Raw genomic sequence first — 18,380 nt, forward strand, 5'->3', positions numbered from 1 at the left:
TGAAAAACTTTTGGGGTTTTTTTGGAGAATTTGAACACATCTTTTACCAACTTCTACCCAGCCCCTTACGTGTCTATGAATAGGCTGGTTTTGTATTTTAAATATATATTTAAATATCACTAAGCACATAGCACTCACATTTTACCATGTGTTGTTGGGGAAATTTTTGGCCATTTTTGGAGTCTTTATTTGGCCAAAACTTTCTCTGTGTTTCAGCAAATGGAATGATTTTTGGTAACAAATCTTATATTTACAAATATTTTAAGAAAATGCTTTGAAATAAAACAAATCAACAATATACCATGGGCAAATTTACTACCCTTTCGTGTTGTTAGTGGACAAAAAAGGCCACTAAATTAAACTGCTCTAAAAATGTATCAGATAAATATTTTTTGCATAATCTGTTAATCAACCTCAGTACTGATTAAAAATACCAAATGTTTACAAAAAAATCCATGATTTTAACTCTTTAATCACCAAGTTCATAAGTGATGACACTGATTTGGGGAAAAATACACACAAAATGACTGATTTTCAATATAAAAAGTGATTGTGGACTGTTTTTTTTCACATTTTCACAGTCTTGGGCTTGTCAAAGATTAGTTAAAACATTGGCTTTGATGCATTTTTAGGCCCCTTCCCATTTCTACCCCCTTAAAACTTCCACTTGGTTTGGAGTGCCCTCAACAATAAAGTCCCCTCTACGGGGGAAGTGGGGGTTCAAATCTTTCCCTATGAAATGGGACACCCCTATATGAAAAGTAGCGTAGCGAACGTGCTCACCTACATCACGTGCAGCGTGATTATTATTAACTCTTTCGCCGCCAGCGTATTTAAAAAAAGTTGCCAGCCAGCGCCAGCGTTTTTCATGATTTTCACAAAAGTTTAATGCCTTCCAGAAAATGTTCTTCTTTAAATATATAAACATACAATATACCAAATGAAAGAACAGACCCTCTGCTTTCAAACAAAAAAAAACCTGTTTCATCCTACCTTCAGTAGTTCTTTTGTAATCAGCTTTTGAATATGGATAGGTTTCTGCAAAAACACCACATTTTGAGCAAAAAGCAGAGATAATTCCATTTTCTCTTTTTATAGAGATCCCATGCAGCCGCTTGCCATAGGGCAATACTTCAGGGTTTAAAAAGTTGCGGAAGGGTGGATAGTCGCGGTATTGCAGAAAGCCGGAAATACTTGTCATTGGCAGGGAAGCGTTTTCTCTTGATTGACGAGATATCTCGTCAATGGCGGCGAAAGAGTTAATATGATCAAACTCTCGATAAGCAGGGGTTATATGTGTTCATGTTGGAGCAAACATCCTGAATATTGACAAACTACTCAGATCAGATGAATATATGATGGACAGACTCAGTTGGGAGACATCGTCAGATAGCTTCGTGAAATATTTTCTAACATTAGTGTTCAAAACTTCACAAACACAAAACTTGTGTTCAAACTAACATATTCCAACAATTTCCAAAATATTAACATGCTTATTTGCGAAACTAGAGTTGTTCTTTTCCAGCGGCGTCCACCATCTTGGTTGAAAAGTTTGACCAGCTCGCTGAGCTCGCAAGTTATTCTGGGTTTTCAATTTCATCTCCCACTTCGTTTTAAGCCTGCATCGGTCCTGGCTACATTTTGAGGGTTGATTCTAAGGGGAAAATAGCACTCCGTCTTGCTCCCTAAAGTAATGGGACGACCTACCCCTACACATGCACGTGCAAAAACGAGGGTTATGACAAAATGTAGGGGAAGGGGAGGTATTGGGATGGGCCCCTAGTTTTTGTGCAGCATCCGATTTAATTTTTTTCTCCCTCATGGTTCGTGGACGTTTTTGCCCCATTGACTTCCATTATAACAAATTTTGATTGCAGAACCATGACACCTTGTTATCATGTATTCTTTATTGTTGGTGGTTTTCTTTTTGCAAAGAGGTAATATTTGTCCTTTTTACGGTTGATCACCATGTGGCACCATTAACCCTTTAGTAGGTCTGTGCAAAAAACTTAATTTCTGGCTTGTACATTGAGTTATATGGAGTATAGCAGCATATTAGAGTGCACGTGTGTAGAGTTATGGTTAGTATTAAGAAGAGAGCACTGCCCTCATGCACCAGTTGCTACTGCACTGTCTTTTTTAGATTTTTATAGCAGTTTAATTTAGTTTAATTTAGTGTTAAAAGTAAAGTGGAAGATTTTTCAGATTTTTTAAAAAGAACCGCCCTCCACTTTAAAAAAAAATGCACATGCGCAACACTCTACCTGCTCCTGAGATGGAAAGCCTATTAAACGCGTGCACGAGACAGAGCATGCACGAGCCTTCTTCTCTTCATTCTGTTTACAAGTTGCTGTCGGCATGTTTACAGTGTCTGTGCGGTTCGTGACTTGTGCCAGGGCTAGCATCGCTAATCATAACTTACATCAACTTTTACTAGCAGTGATTTTCAATGGATTTCTCCAAACTTTACCTGTCGAGTAGAAACTTCACGTGGGAAGCCCAACCTGTGCTTTTAGCGCATACCAGTGTGTGAAATAGTCTCCCAAAAACACTCTGGTCTTGTTTCTTTCTTCAGATGCCTTTCTCTTCTTGTCATACAATGCATAGACACTTTTTCTCTTGCGACCCTCAGACATTTTGAAAAAAAACATGATGAGAACGCGAGCTTCAATGAATGGTTGAAACCGTAGCCCACCATGCATATACACCAAAGTGCGCATGTGCAGAAAGTGAACCTAGGGACGAGCACGTACGACTGCCTTACATCAACATATCACCAGAATCATTGACAACTGGGATGACCAGTAGTCTTGATGATCCACCCGGAAAAAGAAAATCGTCCGCTATACCTTTAATTTAGATTTTAATTGAGACTTTTTGGTTACACTTTATTTTAAGGCGTCACTGTTACATTGTAATTACATATTTAAGTACCAAGTAATAATCATCAACAACATGTACTTACTGTAGGGTTGGGGTTAGGAATAAGGTTTGGTTTAGGATTAGTTGCATGTAATTATGCATAATTAACTGTTATTACTATAATAATTACATGTAAAATGTGTAACAAAGACACCACGAAATAAAGTGTTACCGACTTTTTTGTCCACTAACAACACGAAAGAGTAGGAAATTTGAACAATGCACAAAGGGTTAAAGTGATAGTTAATCCAAAAATTCTGATTAACACAAAAAAAAAAGATATTTTGATAAATGATGGTAAGCTTGCAGTTGACTGTACCCACTGACTTCCATAGTATTTTTTTCCTACTATGGAAGTCAGTGGTTACAATCATTCATCAAAATATCTTCATTTGTGTTTATAAAAATGAAGAAACTTAGACAGTTTACAAACAACAAAAGTAAATGATCATTTTTGGGTGAACTATCCCTTTATATCATGGCACAGAATTCCTCAAACTTTTCCAAAATTGGCACATGAACAAGTGTGTAAAATCTACACAGGAAAACTCAGTGTTCCAGCTTACTTTTTATGAGCCTACAGTAAGTGCATACAGTCTGTTCCTTTACGGACCAGTTTGCATGCAATTCTCTGCAGTCACACGTTTTATGTATCGTGTATCTTTTATGTTGTGGTTAGACACACTGTTCCTCACAGTTGCCTCTAGCAGTCATTTCAAGTTAAAGCTGAAATATGCAACTTGTGCCCCTATATCACCATCTCTGGTTGCTTTACATACTTATTTTTACGTGGGTTGAAGTCAAATGATGTTAAGATGATTTCCCACCAAATCGTACCCTACGGGTCAAATTATAAATCATTATTATATGCTTACCATTGCAAATCAGGTGAGAAGGCAGCGTTTTGAACCTTATTTTTTGTATTCTTGCTCAATAACTAATTTCCATGTATTTTTACCCAGAAAAAAGTTACGGATTACAGCTTTAAGGATGCAGTACTTTTTTATTTGTCAGTAAGTGCCAGTACAGTTTCCATATTCCCGAATAACTGATTCCCATCCTTTCCATGACCGCGGAAGAACACACAAAAGAATCTTGTTATAAAATTGATTATACATTTGCCTGTGTCTGTGCCGCCATGCCTTATTCATAATGTCTTCATTTGTGCCAAAATGGAGGTAAACGCTGCCCCTTGAGTTGAATGTTGTCTCATTGATCATTGTCATGTAGTTAATTCCTGCCTGTAGACGTCTGTATTTGTGTCATAGACTGTTACGGCAGACAGTTATTACACCCAAATGTCTCCATCTACCGAAACTAGCACAGATAAGTCAAGTGGAACCAAGAATCTAGACCAGCGGCATGAATACGCTTGGTACAGTCGTCTCCTCGGAGGAAGTCAATTAGGCAGTACGCTCGCTCAATGTTTCACACTCCCGGTGCCCGAGCGTAAACGCGTGTCGCTGTGGCGCACCTTGCTACAACATTACAGCGCGGCCCATGGTCCAGATACGCATCTGTAATTGTACGCCTTGGAGAATACTCCAGAAAGACTTCAGGGGTAGAAGAAATGCAAAGATATTAAACAAACATTAAAAAAGATGATATGCACGCAGAAACAAATGATATTTAATTCGATTCGTGTTTCGCATGTTTGTGGTTGATATGATTTTTAAACCTTGGGCAATACTGTAATTACCTTTCATTGTGTTTGATAGTTCTGGTATGCATGTTTTAATGATATCTGTCTTTCTGCCTCTGTCTCTGTCTCTCTGCAGGAAACTAATAAGCAAGTCGCGACAGAAAGCGCGTTGAAGTAACATCACCATGAAGTTCTTTAGCCTTCTGAGTCAGCAGGCTTTTTGTTCGCTCCACTGAGGAGATACCATCTCCCTCCTTCACTTCTTCATACACTGCACCCCAACGTTGTTGTCATCAGGGCGGCCTAAAAACTTCCTCACACTCGTCTGTTTCGCATCTTACACCCATCGCTGGGGCGTAACTGACCCCAGTTGAATCATGTCATTGGTGGGCGTGGCACCATCGCGTCGGGAGTCGGGACGCTCCTGCCCGCGCCGCGTATCTGACGCTTGCATAGTGTGGCTGTTGGGACTGGCGCTGCGTCTGACGCTCTCCTCCTGCCAACGGGCAGACCTCACCGCCGCCAAGCACCCCATGGTCACCACGGGCTACGGGAAACTTCGAGGCATACGCAAAGAGTTGAACAACGAGATCCTAGGCCCGGTCGAGCAGTACTTGGGCGTCCCCTACGCCACTCCCCCAATAGGCGAAAGACGTTTCCAGCCTCCGGAGGCACCAGGGTCCTGGCAGGAGATTCGTAACGCTACCCAGTTTGCACCAGTGTGCCCTCAGAATATCCATGGGGTGTTGCCTGAGATCATGCTTCCTGTATGGTTCACGGACAACCTGGATGCAGCCGCAGCATATGTGCAGAACCAGAGTGAAGACTGTCTTTACCTCAACATTTACGTCCCCACAGAGGACGGTAAGTTTTTTTTGTAAATCTGTGTTTCATTCATTTCATCCTCCCTTACTTACTAAACATATTTTTTAAGTACACAAAAACAAAATACTTTACTAGCGCTCCCCCAAGTATCTTAAGCCTGGCTAACTGAAATTAATCACCTGTATCTATCTTACGTAGTTGTGCAGGGTCATATGAAGCTAAAAGTATGAAGTAAATGTGCAGTACAACCAAATAAGATGCTCTTTTTATGTAACCTGTTCTCCGGTTTACCTTGGGATCCTTCTCTCTTTTTATCTTCTAATAAAGGAGATAATCTGTTGATAGTGATATGCTTTTCAGTTTAGGGTATATTACGCACGTTTAGTGCATACAAAACATCTAAAAGGAACACGCTACAGCCCCCTGTGAGCGCAAGAAATATTTAACACGCCACAGTCAGTGATTCTTATTGAAACTGCACAGGCAACAATCTGAGCATGTGCTAAAGTCTCTGATAGATGGTGCTCACTGCAGTTTGTAAATGGGTTGTGCAGAGACTGCTGGGTAATGTCTCACTGTGCCAGCTCTCAGAATGGGTTATTATAGTCAGGGGAGGATGACATGCAATGTGTATAAGTGTGTTTGTTCCAGAGATGAGAGCTCTTTAATGATGAAATCATATACACAGTCGGTCTCCTAATACTAATAGCAATTTTGCATTATAGTGGCTCGTTCTGTGTTAATGTGTCTGTTTGTCCATTATAGTGAGATAATAAATCAGTCTTTCTTAAGTGCTATAGATTGAAGTGGGATGATACATCCATTGGTGTTTTCTCTTATTGCTTAGCACTCAGCACAACTGAGTTCTCAGTTATGCTTCATTAAATTATAAACTTTGTCTCTGATGTTTCCTTGGGAGAAATTTAAATAGATGAGAAAATTGTTTATGTATTATGGAGATATACCAGTAACGTAGATAGCAAAAGCTTAGATTACTCCGATTTTTTGTGAAGTGTTTGTATTGAAATCTCTGACATTTCTCAGGAATCTTTTAAGAAATCTCAGGTTACTTTTTATTCAGTATTTTTTAGGAGAATGATCTGCTGATGAAGAAACAAGATCTCATTTTTATTACTTTCTTTTTTTGTCACCTGCATGCTTTAACAAGCAGTTCCGAACACATAAAAATATTCAAAGATCTAGATGTGATCATGCGAACTTTGAGAGATTCAGATTCTGAAAGCAGAATTACATTTTTGCCCTAATAGGAAATAATGAGCAAATCTGGGACACCAAGAAAATAAAGAGAACATGTTTTTGTAATTTTAGAGAATGGGTTGCATGCACAAGAAGGCTGTATATGTGTGCATGTGTTTTGTGTGTATAGAGTTGTATACGTGCAGTGGGATCTTTTATTCACCTTTGTCAACAAAAATTCACTGGATTCGCAGTCTGCTTGCAACAATACACTCTTAACTGTGCTTTACACCAGACGCGGAGGCGGCAAGCGCGAGTGATTTAGATGTTAAGTCAAGCGCGAGTGATTTAGATGTTAAGTCAATGCGAAGATTCTAATAAGCATCCGGCGGTGCGGTACGCGCGGAAGGCATGAGTTGAAAAATCTGAACTTCAGAAGCTTGCTCTAGTAGTGACATGATTGCAGGAAGTTAGCGGAGTCGCAGAAGCCCCTCCCATGACGCGAATTTCCGCGTGAATGACTAGAATTTCAAGCGCGGCTTCCACCTGCAAATAAAGTGAGTAAACTCAAAATGCTAAAGCGTCCAATTACGTGCAAATGGCGCGTTTTTGCAGCCTCTACTGCGTCTGGTGTGAACGCACAATAAGAATAAAGGTGCTTAAGAGCTCCTAGTACTTTGCTTAAAATAACGTTCATTTTGTTTATTTGGTGTAATGTAATGTGTTTGCGTGGTTTATGGTTCAAAAACAAATTATTTTCCACATACCGTACATTATTGTTGCTCCTCTGTGCCCTGCCTCTGATTGATTTTGAAATCATTGTTCCGAAAGGCACGGTGTGCTTTGATTGGCCAGCTATCCTGTACGATGTGATTGGCCTGAATACCTCGGAAATGTGACGCTCCTTACCATTTTTGGAAGATCAGCTCTCGAAGCAATACTGACAAGAGTTTATATTGTCTTTAATTATCAATATGAGCCTAAATCTGATCCAGAAAATGCAGATGACCAAGCTGATTGATCAACTCTGCCAGCGTGGCTTGAGCAGAATGGAAACGACAGATTGATAACGTAAGGATACTAACACATAAAACCACGTTTGCATTTGTGATCGTAGAAATGATAAACAAGCGCTACTTTGGGGAAAGTTACTTTTAAAAGTAATGCACTACAATATTTAGTTACTCCCCAAAAAAAGTAACTAATTGCGTTACTTAGTTACTTTTCATGGAAAGTAATGCTTTCGTTATCTTTAAGTTACTTTTGCGTTACTTTTTCTTACCTGGCTGAGGCTTGATCTCTTTCAGGCCTTGCAGGTGTTTTTTATGATCGCAAAAATGTCAAGCTCTGGCCTGATACTCTGTTTCTGACTCAGACTGTTCCCGCTCAGGTGCACAGAGTGCTTAATTCTACGTTAATATGTTCAGTTTAATTCAGTAGATTATTTTATTTTTAAATTGAATTAATTAAACTGAAAAGTAACTTGCATTACTTTTTTTTAAAGTAACTCAAATATTAATGTGTAGATTCATAAAGTAATGCGTTACTTTACTCGTTACTTCAGAAAAGTAATAATATTACATAATGCCCGTTACTTGTAATGCGTTACCCTCAACACTGCTCTACACTGCTCAAAACTTACGTTTGAATCATAGTTTAAATAGTTACTAAATTCTTTAAATATGTAATCAGAGGCTACTTAACGGTACATTCACACAGGACAGAAGCGTTAACGCTTGACGGAAGGCTTGTCTGAAGCCAACAGCCAATCACAGTGGCCGCTACACATGCTCCGGTCTTCCTTAAACGTAATTGGCTGGCTCTGCCTAGGTTATTTGCATGAGGCGATCTGATTGGCTGACGCACACGTTGAACGCTTGAAAAGTTAAGAAATGTTCAAGTTCTGCCGTGAGCAATGACAGTGATGCGCCGACAGATCCACAACGCATTACATCACCCATTAAAAGTGAATGGGAAGCGTCAACGCTTACGCCCCGTGTGAATGTACCACAGGCTGTGAGTCAGAAGTGGGCGGAATTATGATAATGCCCATCGTGTCCATGTCAACAAGCTGAGGAAGTAAACTGTTGTCTACAATCCTTGTGTAGTCCAAGAAAAGAAATTTCAGTTGGAGACGATAACTCACATCATCATATACTGTGGGATTTGTAACTTCGCACATTGTTAACATGTACTAACACACACTTACACACCAAAATAAATGTAAAATTGTGATTTGGATAATAGGTGCTCTTTAAAAAAGCCAAAAAATTATATAAAAACAGCTGACAGGACACATTTGTCCTATAGGAATCACACGCCAACCAAGCAATTTCTATTGAGATGAATGAGAATTCTTTTGGATATCACCAGATTCCTCTGTAAACAGATTGTTTCTGCCACATTAAACGCACATTTTTGCATCATGCTGATTGAGATCCTACTTCTGTTCCGCCTTTGCGCTCTAAAGACGGGTCCAGATGACAAAAATCACAGACAAATCCCATTTGTCCACAACAACCCAGGGAAACAGTGTCTCCAATGCAGTGAGTAATGCATCCGACAGCATTGTGGAGGTATACACGCTCCCCGCACTCATCGCTTCCAGCGTAAATGCGTGCCAAGTGCCGATGCGTCGCCGGGGAATCTCATCAGAGCATCGTCCAGCACACGCTCACTGATGGGGATTCCAACACCAACCGAAGCGATGAAAATCATTCACAGGTTGGGAGGGATTTATTGGATCGGGATTTGGCCCCTCTACCACAGTTCAGTGCAACATTTGGTGGGTGTTTAGTGTGGGACTTTTGGACACGTCTGAGGATGTGTAAAGGTGGTTTAGAGCCAAAGGATTGGAAGAAAGTGTAATTATCTTATCTGTCTCGCTCGCTCGCTGTCTCCAAGTTATTGAAGCTAATCGGAAAGGTTTCCTTTGACAAGCATCAGTTGCACCTTTAATTATCCCCTGTATTGGTACATAAAGGTTCTCCATCTGTCTACGAATTTCAAATTGGATTAATTAAACAAATCAGCCAAAGTGACTTTAGCCAATGCTGAGTGTGAATACTAATGGCAATGTTATAGTATGCACACAGCATATGCAGTAGTAGTTGTTTAATAGATATTACGGTGTGTGCGCAGAACAACACTACTAATATCGCTTAAACTTTAAAAAATTTAAAAAATAGGCTTTATTTACGTCAAACCCATGAACCGTGCTTTGGTGCTTGCAGGGGGCGGCACATTCTCATTCTAGAGAGCATTTGATACTAAAAAAAAATTGTAGTGCATCGTGAGTCATCCATATTTTGGTCCATTTATTTTGTGCAGTACACTGGAATATAAATGGTCTCGCTAATAGACAAAGACTAATTTTATAGGATCTGTGATGCGGTTTTATTTACACAAGCTTACCTAAACTTTAACACACTTCTGTTGCTGCCATATGCCATCTGTATTTGCATTATCAAATGCAGTTGTGCGTGTATAAGAAGTGTGACGTGGATTTGCTGGTTTTCCCATGAGGTTGTTCGACTCTGAAATAACCTTGATGATCCATTCAGATGCAAAGGTGGGGCCATTTCTTGGTCACGTCATGGGGGTTCGGATTGGAGCGTAGCTCTCTTTTTATTCAAGGCTGTACTGTGAATTAAAATCCCTATAATACGATCAATAAGGTGCTCAGCAAAACAAAAGGATGGTAACAGTTCAATAGTCATTTGAAGCCTGACACCAGTATATAATGTAGATTCGTTTAGTGGCGCAAGAAAGTTGCGTTCGGGGGAGCGTATGCAAATGTTAATAAATAAATAACCAGTTGGTCGAAGTTGCAAATGAAATATGGTATCGCTTTCGGTGAAAGAACAAACACTGGTATTCCTGCCATCAGAGTTGATTGGGTGAAAATTGGATTGGGATTATTCATTGGGAGAACGAGAGACAGTAAGGGAGCGTTTATATCATACATTCTGTGCCTGTTCCCTCTTATTTGTTGGTGTCTAATTGGCACGTGCAGTGTAATATATACTGATATACTGAAGATCTATTCTGTATTTAAAAGCAGAGGTTACGGTTGTTGTGGATCTGATGATAAGACTGCGTGTGATAGAGACACTGAATTATGACCCACGCTGATCAATATTAAATCAATGGGCCTGCTGATTGATGACCTGGCCATGACACACACACTCACTCACACCGATCATGTTACTCACTCCCCTCATTGTTATTTACAGCTCTGTAATATAGTTTTTTGCTTAGAATGCCCAACACATCTAGACATTTCCAAGTAAATATAAGCAATAAGTGGCAAGATAGCATGCAGATAGCATTTTTTGTACAATGATGTCCTATTTTACAGAAAAATCCCAAATAAGATCTCTTTAAATAAAAAATAAAAATCTGGACATCTGTGAGATTATACTGAGAGCAAATGGAGACCCACAGGTCCTTGAAATCCTTGAAAGGCTTTTGAAAATAAACATACATAGATACAGGTCATTGAAAGTGCTTGAATCTATAGACTTTTTAGGCATACATGCTAAACTGTTAGTTTTAAATGATTATACAGTATCTTCTGTATGTGAATGTTGATTCATACCAAAATGCTTTTTTGCATAGTTGTGTTTGACACATGAAAACGTCTAGGGTTACGTATGAGGCGCTGCATCTCCCTTGCCATACTTCATGCATCCCTGTAACGCCGTCTTTGGCAATATTTGAGAAAGCGATATACTTCCTGGCTCCCGTGTCACCCTGTCTTTGTCGTTAAGCCTCACCATTGGTTGAATTTGATATACACATTCAGATGCACTTACCCCTGGAGACGTCCCCAAAGTGTCACCGCAGTGACGCAGCGCAAGTTCCCTCAAAAGGGAACTGTAACAATGTATCTTTAAAGGTAACACAATGTAACCTTGCTCTCACTTGAAATGTGTCTCCACATTTAGTCCTTGAATTTGAGAGTATTGGACCTGGAAAGTCCTTGAAAGGTCCTTAAATTTGAAGTTAACTAAGGTGTGGGAACTCTGTACTGTATGTCTCATGTGTATTCTGTTTCAGAGATATCAGTAATGTTTCGACTTTAGTACATTTGCCAGGATAACGCATGTGATAAAAACAATGTTAGCAAATGCTGTACACATTTATTATAGTTTTATATGCTTACTGAAATGTTTATGTTATATACTCCCAACAACTGTGTCATTTACTTCTACGTTTGTTTGTTAAGGTAACATTGCGTACGGATGTTTTCACGAACAAATCGTTATTCAACAAAAACTTTCGGATCAAAATTTCTTCTAAATGTATGCAAAACTTCAAGAAAACCTAAAACCACTCATGCGCAATAATCACGTACTCTATAATCAAATACTAGGCTATAATTATGATTATAATAATGTTGATATATAAAAGTTACATGATTATATTTTATATTGTAATATTATCTGTATTATATATTATTATACATGATCTATATTATTATTATTATTATTATTATATACATTGTATTATACATTATTATAGCCTACTTATTTTTTCTACACATAAAAAGAAGATGCACGTAATGACAAATCTTCATGCCAAAATGCCAATTTAACTCATTCCCTGCCAGCCGTTTATTTTTTTTTTAAAGTTGCCTGCCAGTATTTTTTGTGATTTTCACAAAAGTTTCACAAAATGCCTTCAAGGAAAATTTTCTTTTAAAAATATATAAACATAAAAATATATCAAATGAAAGAACAGACCCTCTGCTTTTAAACAAATAATAAACAAACAAAATGGGGGACAAAATCCGTTTCATATATCTATATCTTTTTAAACTCTTAAATATGGGTATTTTTCTTTAAAAAAACATTTTTTTTTAGTAAAAAGCTGAAATAATTGCATTTTGTGAAGGAATTTGATAGAGATCAGTTAAGAACGAGTATCAAAACATACACAGAGTTTAAAAGTAGTAAAAAAATTTTTCTTCAGTTTTTTATTAATTGGATAAGTGGATAATCGCGGTATTACAGATTAACATAAAAACTCATCAGGAACACACTTTTATGCAAATGTTTTCTCTTAATTGATGCGATAACTTGTCAATGGCAGGGAAAGAGTTAATGACAAAGTTTTCTAGAGAAGTTTAAGTGTGCATAAAATGTGAATTATTAGTGAACAAGACCCAATGGCTTAATGAAAAATTTATTTTACATGAGACAAAGTTATTAAATAAGAACTAGGAATTCCATTAAATCTCCTGAACTATAAGAAAGCAACTTCTTAAAAAAGTAACAAAAAAAATGCTCTGATATGTGTTTTAAAACTTTTCATTACGGACCTTATGAAAAGATTAATAAACAAACAGTGATCCTTCACGTCCTGATGTTGCTATTAAAACAGGAAATTGTGCTTGTCTCTTTTTTAAATAGACAACAACTTGTAGTTTACATCACTGCTTTGAACCTACTGTAGATGTCCTACTTGTTATTGCTAGTTAATTGCATGTGGTATTAAGGAGAGAGGCCATCTGTATTCCAGGAAGCATTTGATTGGACAAATATTCCACAAGTGCACGATGCGTCATCAAGTGCGTTCGATCTGTTTCCGGGAATTTTTTTTGAGAATGTCAAATAAGTTACTTTTGTCAACATCTGTCAACGTTTTTGCACTAATGCATGATCTCAAAGCGAATAGTATGCAAAAGCCCCAAAACTCTAAATGATCTTTAAATGTCATTTGAATGTTATGATAGCTGTGGATCAGACTGCATCACCGCTGTGATGAACTGTGAACTCTTCACATGCTGTTCACCAATAAATACAGTGTCACAATAGCACAGCTGTTCAGAGCACACTGCTGAACGCATCTTAATCCAAAACGCTGCATTGACAAAGTAAGAAACCAGAATAATTTGCTTTTAATTCATTTTTAGCACAAAAATGAGCATCATTCAATACAGCTTCTGTGAGTGTGTGCGTGTGTAGACTGGGTACTTAAAAGAGGTGACAGGATCAAATATGTTTGTATTTGTCTAGTCAGTGCAATAGTTGAACCCAAGCCCAAGGAAGATCAGATATCAGTTATATTGATGTGTTTGGCCGCAGCCATGTTGTGTGTGGTGGTTTTTGAGCGCTGACACCATTCAGCTTACCACAGAGCACGACAGATGGACAACCACCTCTGCTATGTGCATATCAGGAAAACATCTGCATCTCAGCGCAAACATGATATAAATCCAATCACAGGTGTATGGTGGGGATAATCTGGCATTCATATTTACATCTGATCTCACAATTTAAGAATTTATTTCAAAAAGTACATTTGTTATAGTGATCTTGTCAACTTCTTTTTAAAAGTCAAATTTCCTTCTTTTTATTGAAATACACAAGAACGTTCTCGAATCATGAGCTGGGATTACATGAATCATCAGGTTTTGCACGTACTTGCATCGTCCAAACCAAAAGCCTGCTGTTAAAGGCTTTGATAAATCTATAAAAATCTAAATTAATTTGTAAACAACAAAATGTATTAAATTAGAAAAAGCATTAGTGATGTAAGACTTTCGTATCCCACTGTATAGTTTCACCCAAAGCCTCATTACCCTAATATCATGTCGAGAGATATGCATGCGATTCTTCCTTCGCCAAGGGTTGCAACCAGTGCTGTGGATCATGAAAAGCCCCTGCAGGCAAATCTCACTTTATACTCTCTCTCTTTCCCATATTTTGCTTTCCCTTAAAATTACATCTGTGAAGTACAGTTCAGCTGCATAGGACAGTTTGTCTTGTTGGCTTGTATTCAGATCACTTTAAACAGCTTGACTTCTGAAGAAAATGTGAGCATTACTGAGGTCTTTTGGGTGGTTGTCAGGCTATTGCTGTGCACCCAGCAAGCCACCTTCTAGGTTATAGACTCGATATAGTCCAACTATGAGTATCCCACTGCTAGCCAAAATAAAATGGAATATATTGTTATATGTTATATATCGTTTTTGCCAAAATAACTTGTGAGATGTATAATATCCCATCATGTAAGCAAAGTCAATAGTGATGACAAAGTGTTTGGCTTTATTTATTAATTTTTTGGCTATGTTTGGTCTATTTGATTATTACTGACCGCCTAAATTTTGCCTTCACTGTTAGACTTTTTATTGTATATATGCGGTAACTCACTGCCCCATTACAGTACCATTACTGTACATTTTTTTTACAGTATGATGCCTTTGCCGCAGTTCCCTTTTACAGTATAACACCCTTACTGTAACCTAGTTTAAAAAAGTCACTTGATGAAACTTACTCTCCTGACACTCCGAGGAGCGAAATCTTGGTGTTTTGGAGTCTTGAGGTCAAATTCAAATATGACGGTCAATCATTTATCCATAATCCTTTTCTTGTTTCTATCTACAATTCTCAATAAATTATTTACACTGCTGAAAAACAATTCACATTTTGAAATTTGCTTCACTGCTAAAAGCATAACAAATAAAATGTATTTCATTTCATGGATCCTTATTTTATTTTTCCATTTTATATGCTTTTATAACACTGTTTTATTCAACTACAGTAGCACTACTGCTGTTGTTTTACAGCAGTCTACCGCAAATTCAAAACATACAGTAAATCACTGTAAATTAAATGTTAATACCCATAATGCAATGCATATTACAGTAATTAATTGGAAAAGAAAATGATGGTATTTTACTGGGCATTTTGTGGTTAGTAACTGTAAAAATTACAGTTAAGTCTAACAGTGTTGTTTTAGCCTAGACATCTAAACTGTGTTTGGACAGATTTTAAATGTCTTTTAAATGCAAAATTGCTGTATTTACATTGTGTAATAAGAGGGACGGAAAATTTAAAGTTGCAATTTTCTAGGCTGAAATGGCTAGGAACTATACTCTCATCCTGGCGTTATAACCAAGGATCTTTGCTGCTGTATCATGGGTGCAGCATGCGCAAGGATATTACGCAGTGCCCCAAAATAGTCCCGATTGCAACTCTGCAACTACACAAACTTAGTGCAGTTCACATTGAAAGTTAGCTAGCTGGGGACTATTTTCGAGCATTGCGTAATATCTTTGCCCCTACTGCACCTATGGTACAAAGAACCTTGATTATTTCGCCTGATGAGAGTATAGTTCCTAGAAATATTAGCCTAGAAAATCGCAACTTTTATTTTTCCATTGGCCTGAGCACACCATGAAACTACAGAAGGGCCAAGTTTTAAATAGGAAAAATGGTATTTGGTCATTTTTAGCGCAATGCTAATGGTCTAATCAGATTCAATGAATGATGCTAAGCTATGCTAAAAGTGGTACCGCCAGCCTTGGAGATTGGCTGAATGGATTCCAAAACAATAAAACGGAAATGTTTAACTTTGTGGGAGCTGAAAAAATGCGCCTATTTTCAAAAAAGTGGAGTGTCCCTTTAAGGTACTTGCTTCCCAGGGGAATTCATTTTGTGAAACCCTGCTGTGCATCCCTTATTTCTTAGTGGTTGCTCTTTTATAGCTCAAGAGATTTGATAGATCACTCAGTTGTCTTTCATTTAAGTTAATTAACTTAGTCTCAGGTGTTTCACCTAAAACTAGTTGGGAGAAAATAATCAAACAAAAGAGACAAAAATACATTAAGAGTATGGGGCTGTAAAATAAATCTAGATTGTATAAGTAGTCTAGATTTGGTTAAGTTTTGAAGTTATTTGAAATCTTTAATTTGATTGCAGATTTGGTAAATCTGAGCTCAGTTTGTGACATTGTTAAGATCTCTTCTGAAACACCAATGGAGACATTTGTGAATTTTCTTTTTTCCTTTATATCCAAGACGCAGGAGACTTAAGGGGATAGCTCACCGAAAAATGAAAATTCTGTCATCATTTACTCACCCTAAAGCTGTTACAGACCTGTATAAATTTCAAATGAAGATATTTAAAAAAAAGTTTAATAACCAAACGTGCTGCCAAAATATAAATTGCGATTTTGCATACAAAATATTTTTTGTGCATAATTTGTGTGTTTGCACTGTGTAATTATTTATATAAATACATTTACATAGTATTTAAGAAACATTACATGTTTATATATATATATATATATATATATATATATATATATATATATATATATATATATATTGGTATATTTATATTATAAATAAAAATAAAAAATACACCTAATTAAATTTTTTTCTTAAATTCATAAATATATGTGTGTATTATATATACATAATATATACACATGGTACTCACACACATATATTATGCAAACACAAACTTTTATTTTGTATGTGATTAATCGCGATTAATCTTTTGACAGCCCTAAACCAAACAGATCTGGGGCACCGTTCACTTCCATAGTATTATTTTTTTCTACTACTATGGAAGTCAGTAGTGCCCCAGATCTGCTTGGTTACAGGTATTCTTTAAAATATCTTTTAAATAAATTGTATTCCGATGAACAAAGAAATGTATACAGGTCTGTAACAAATTGAGGGCGAGTAAAGGATGACAGATTTTTTTTTTTCACTGAACTATCCCTTTAAGCAAAAGTTTCCATTTGCTCTCCTTTGATATCTAGAAGAAATAACTAAGATCTCATCTGGGATTTTCTTATACTGTAAGTTATCGTCCCAAAAGCACCAAGTCTGTATGTGTAAAGTTTCCTCAACAAAACTCTGAATCAAAGTATCATTTATATAACACAAACTGCGCTATATTTAAACCTCAAACCATAAGTTTGTGCAATAGTAATAGAGATTACTGTAGCAAGCATCACTGACACACAGCAGACCCTCTTTCACAATGAAAGGTCTATTAGTGTCATCTCTACATGAACACACAAACACATATCTTTTAACTCCAGCTGTGCTCTGTATGGGATGGCAGCTGTGTTCTTGTCTAGCCTCTGCCACAGTTCTGCCTCCGCCAAGCCACCAGAATCCTCCATTTTTATTACTGGTTCAACAAGCGTTTAGCATCCATGTGCTTTATTAAAAGCTATATTTTATAGCGCAGCACGATGCAGGGGACATAGATAGCCTGGCAGAGAGAGAGAGAGAGAGAGATATATAGAATGCGACAGGAGAGAGAGAGGACGAGAGAAAGATGACACTCGTTTGAGCGGGAGCAGCTGGAAGATTGCTAGCAGTAACTGAAGGTTTATGTCACAGAGATACGAACAGTCTTCCTCTCGCACGGCCCACGGGCGCAGAATGGCGCGCACACATGCGCGTGCGAGATGACCTCATTTACTCAGAGCGCTCGGAAACGATTACACCGGTGATTCGTCCCTTCCCGAAATTTCACAGAAAAACTGCCCATTACATCATGTCACCCCAGGCTGTGTTTACCTCTGTATAGGGCGACTTTTATAAATAACCTGAAATGGCATTCGCAAGACATTTAACTCACCAGTTTTAAGTCAAACAGAATAGGTGGAAAGTAATGTAGGGGCCTGATTGAATTTATTGAAAGGTGAGGGACTAAATTACTGGTTAATATTATGTTGCCCCGCCCAGGGCACAGTTATCTATCAATCTACAGTATCTATCTTTCTATCTATCTATATCTATCTATCTATCTATCTATCTATCTATCTATCTATCTATCTATCTATCTATCTATCTATCTATCTATCTATCTATCTATCTATCTATCTATCTACAGTTTCTATCTACGTATCTATCCTATCTATCTATCATCTATCCATCCATCCATCCATTCATCCATTCATCCATTCATCCATCCATCTATCCATCTACAGTATCTATCTAAGGTATCTATCTATCCATCTATTCATCTATCTATCGTTC

At 37.6% G+C, this 18,380-nt stretch overlaps 1 protein-coding gene across 7 annotated transcripts in view; it reads left to right on the forward strand.

The window, feature by feature from the left end:
• nlgn2b (neuroligin 2b) overlaps window positions 1-18,380 on the forward strand; it is a 170,974-nt gene that overhangs the window by 98,972 nt on the left and 53,622 nt on the right. For all 7 annotated transcript variants that reach the window (XM_055208630.2, XM_055208629.2, XM_055208628.2 and 4 more), the window contains one exon: window positions 4,701-5,428. In XM_055208630.2, the coding sequence (XP_055064605.1) occupies window positions 4,942-5,428 (487 nt within the window). In that variant the 5' untranslated portion in view covers window positions 4,701-4,941. The remainder of the gene's footprint in view (window positions 1-4,700; window positions 5,429-18,380) is intronic.

The sequence above is a fragment of the Misgurnus anguillicaudatus genome, chromosome 12 (genome assembly GCF_027580225.2).
Source record: "Misgurnus anguillicaudatus chromosome 12, ASM2758022v2, whole genome shotgun sequence".
NCBI lineage: Eukaryota > Metazoa > Chordata > Actinopteri > Cypriniformes > Cobitidae > Misgurnus > Misgurnus anguillicaudatus.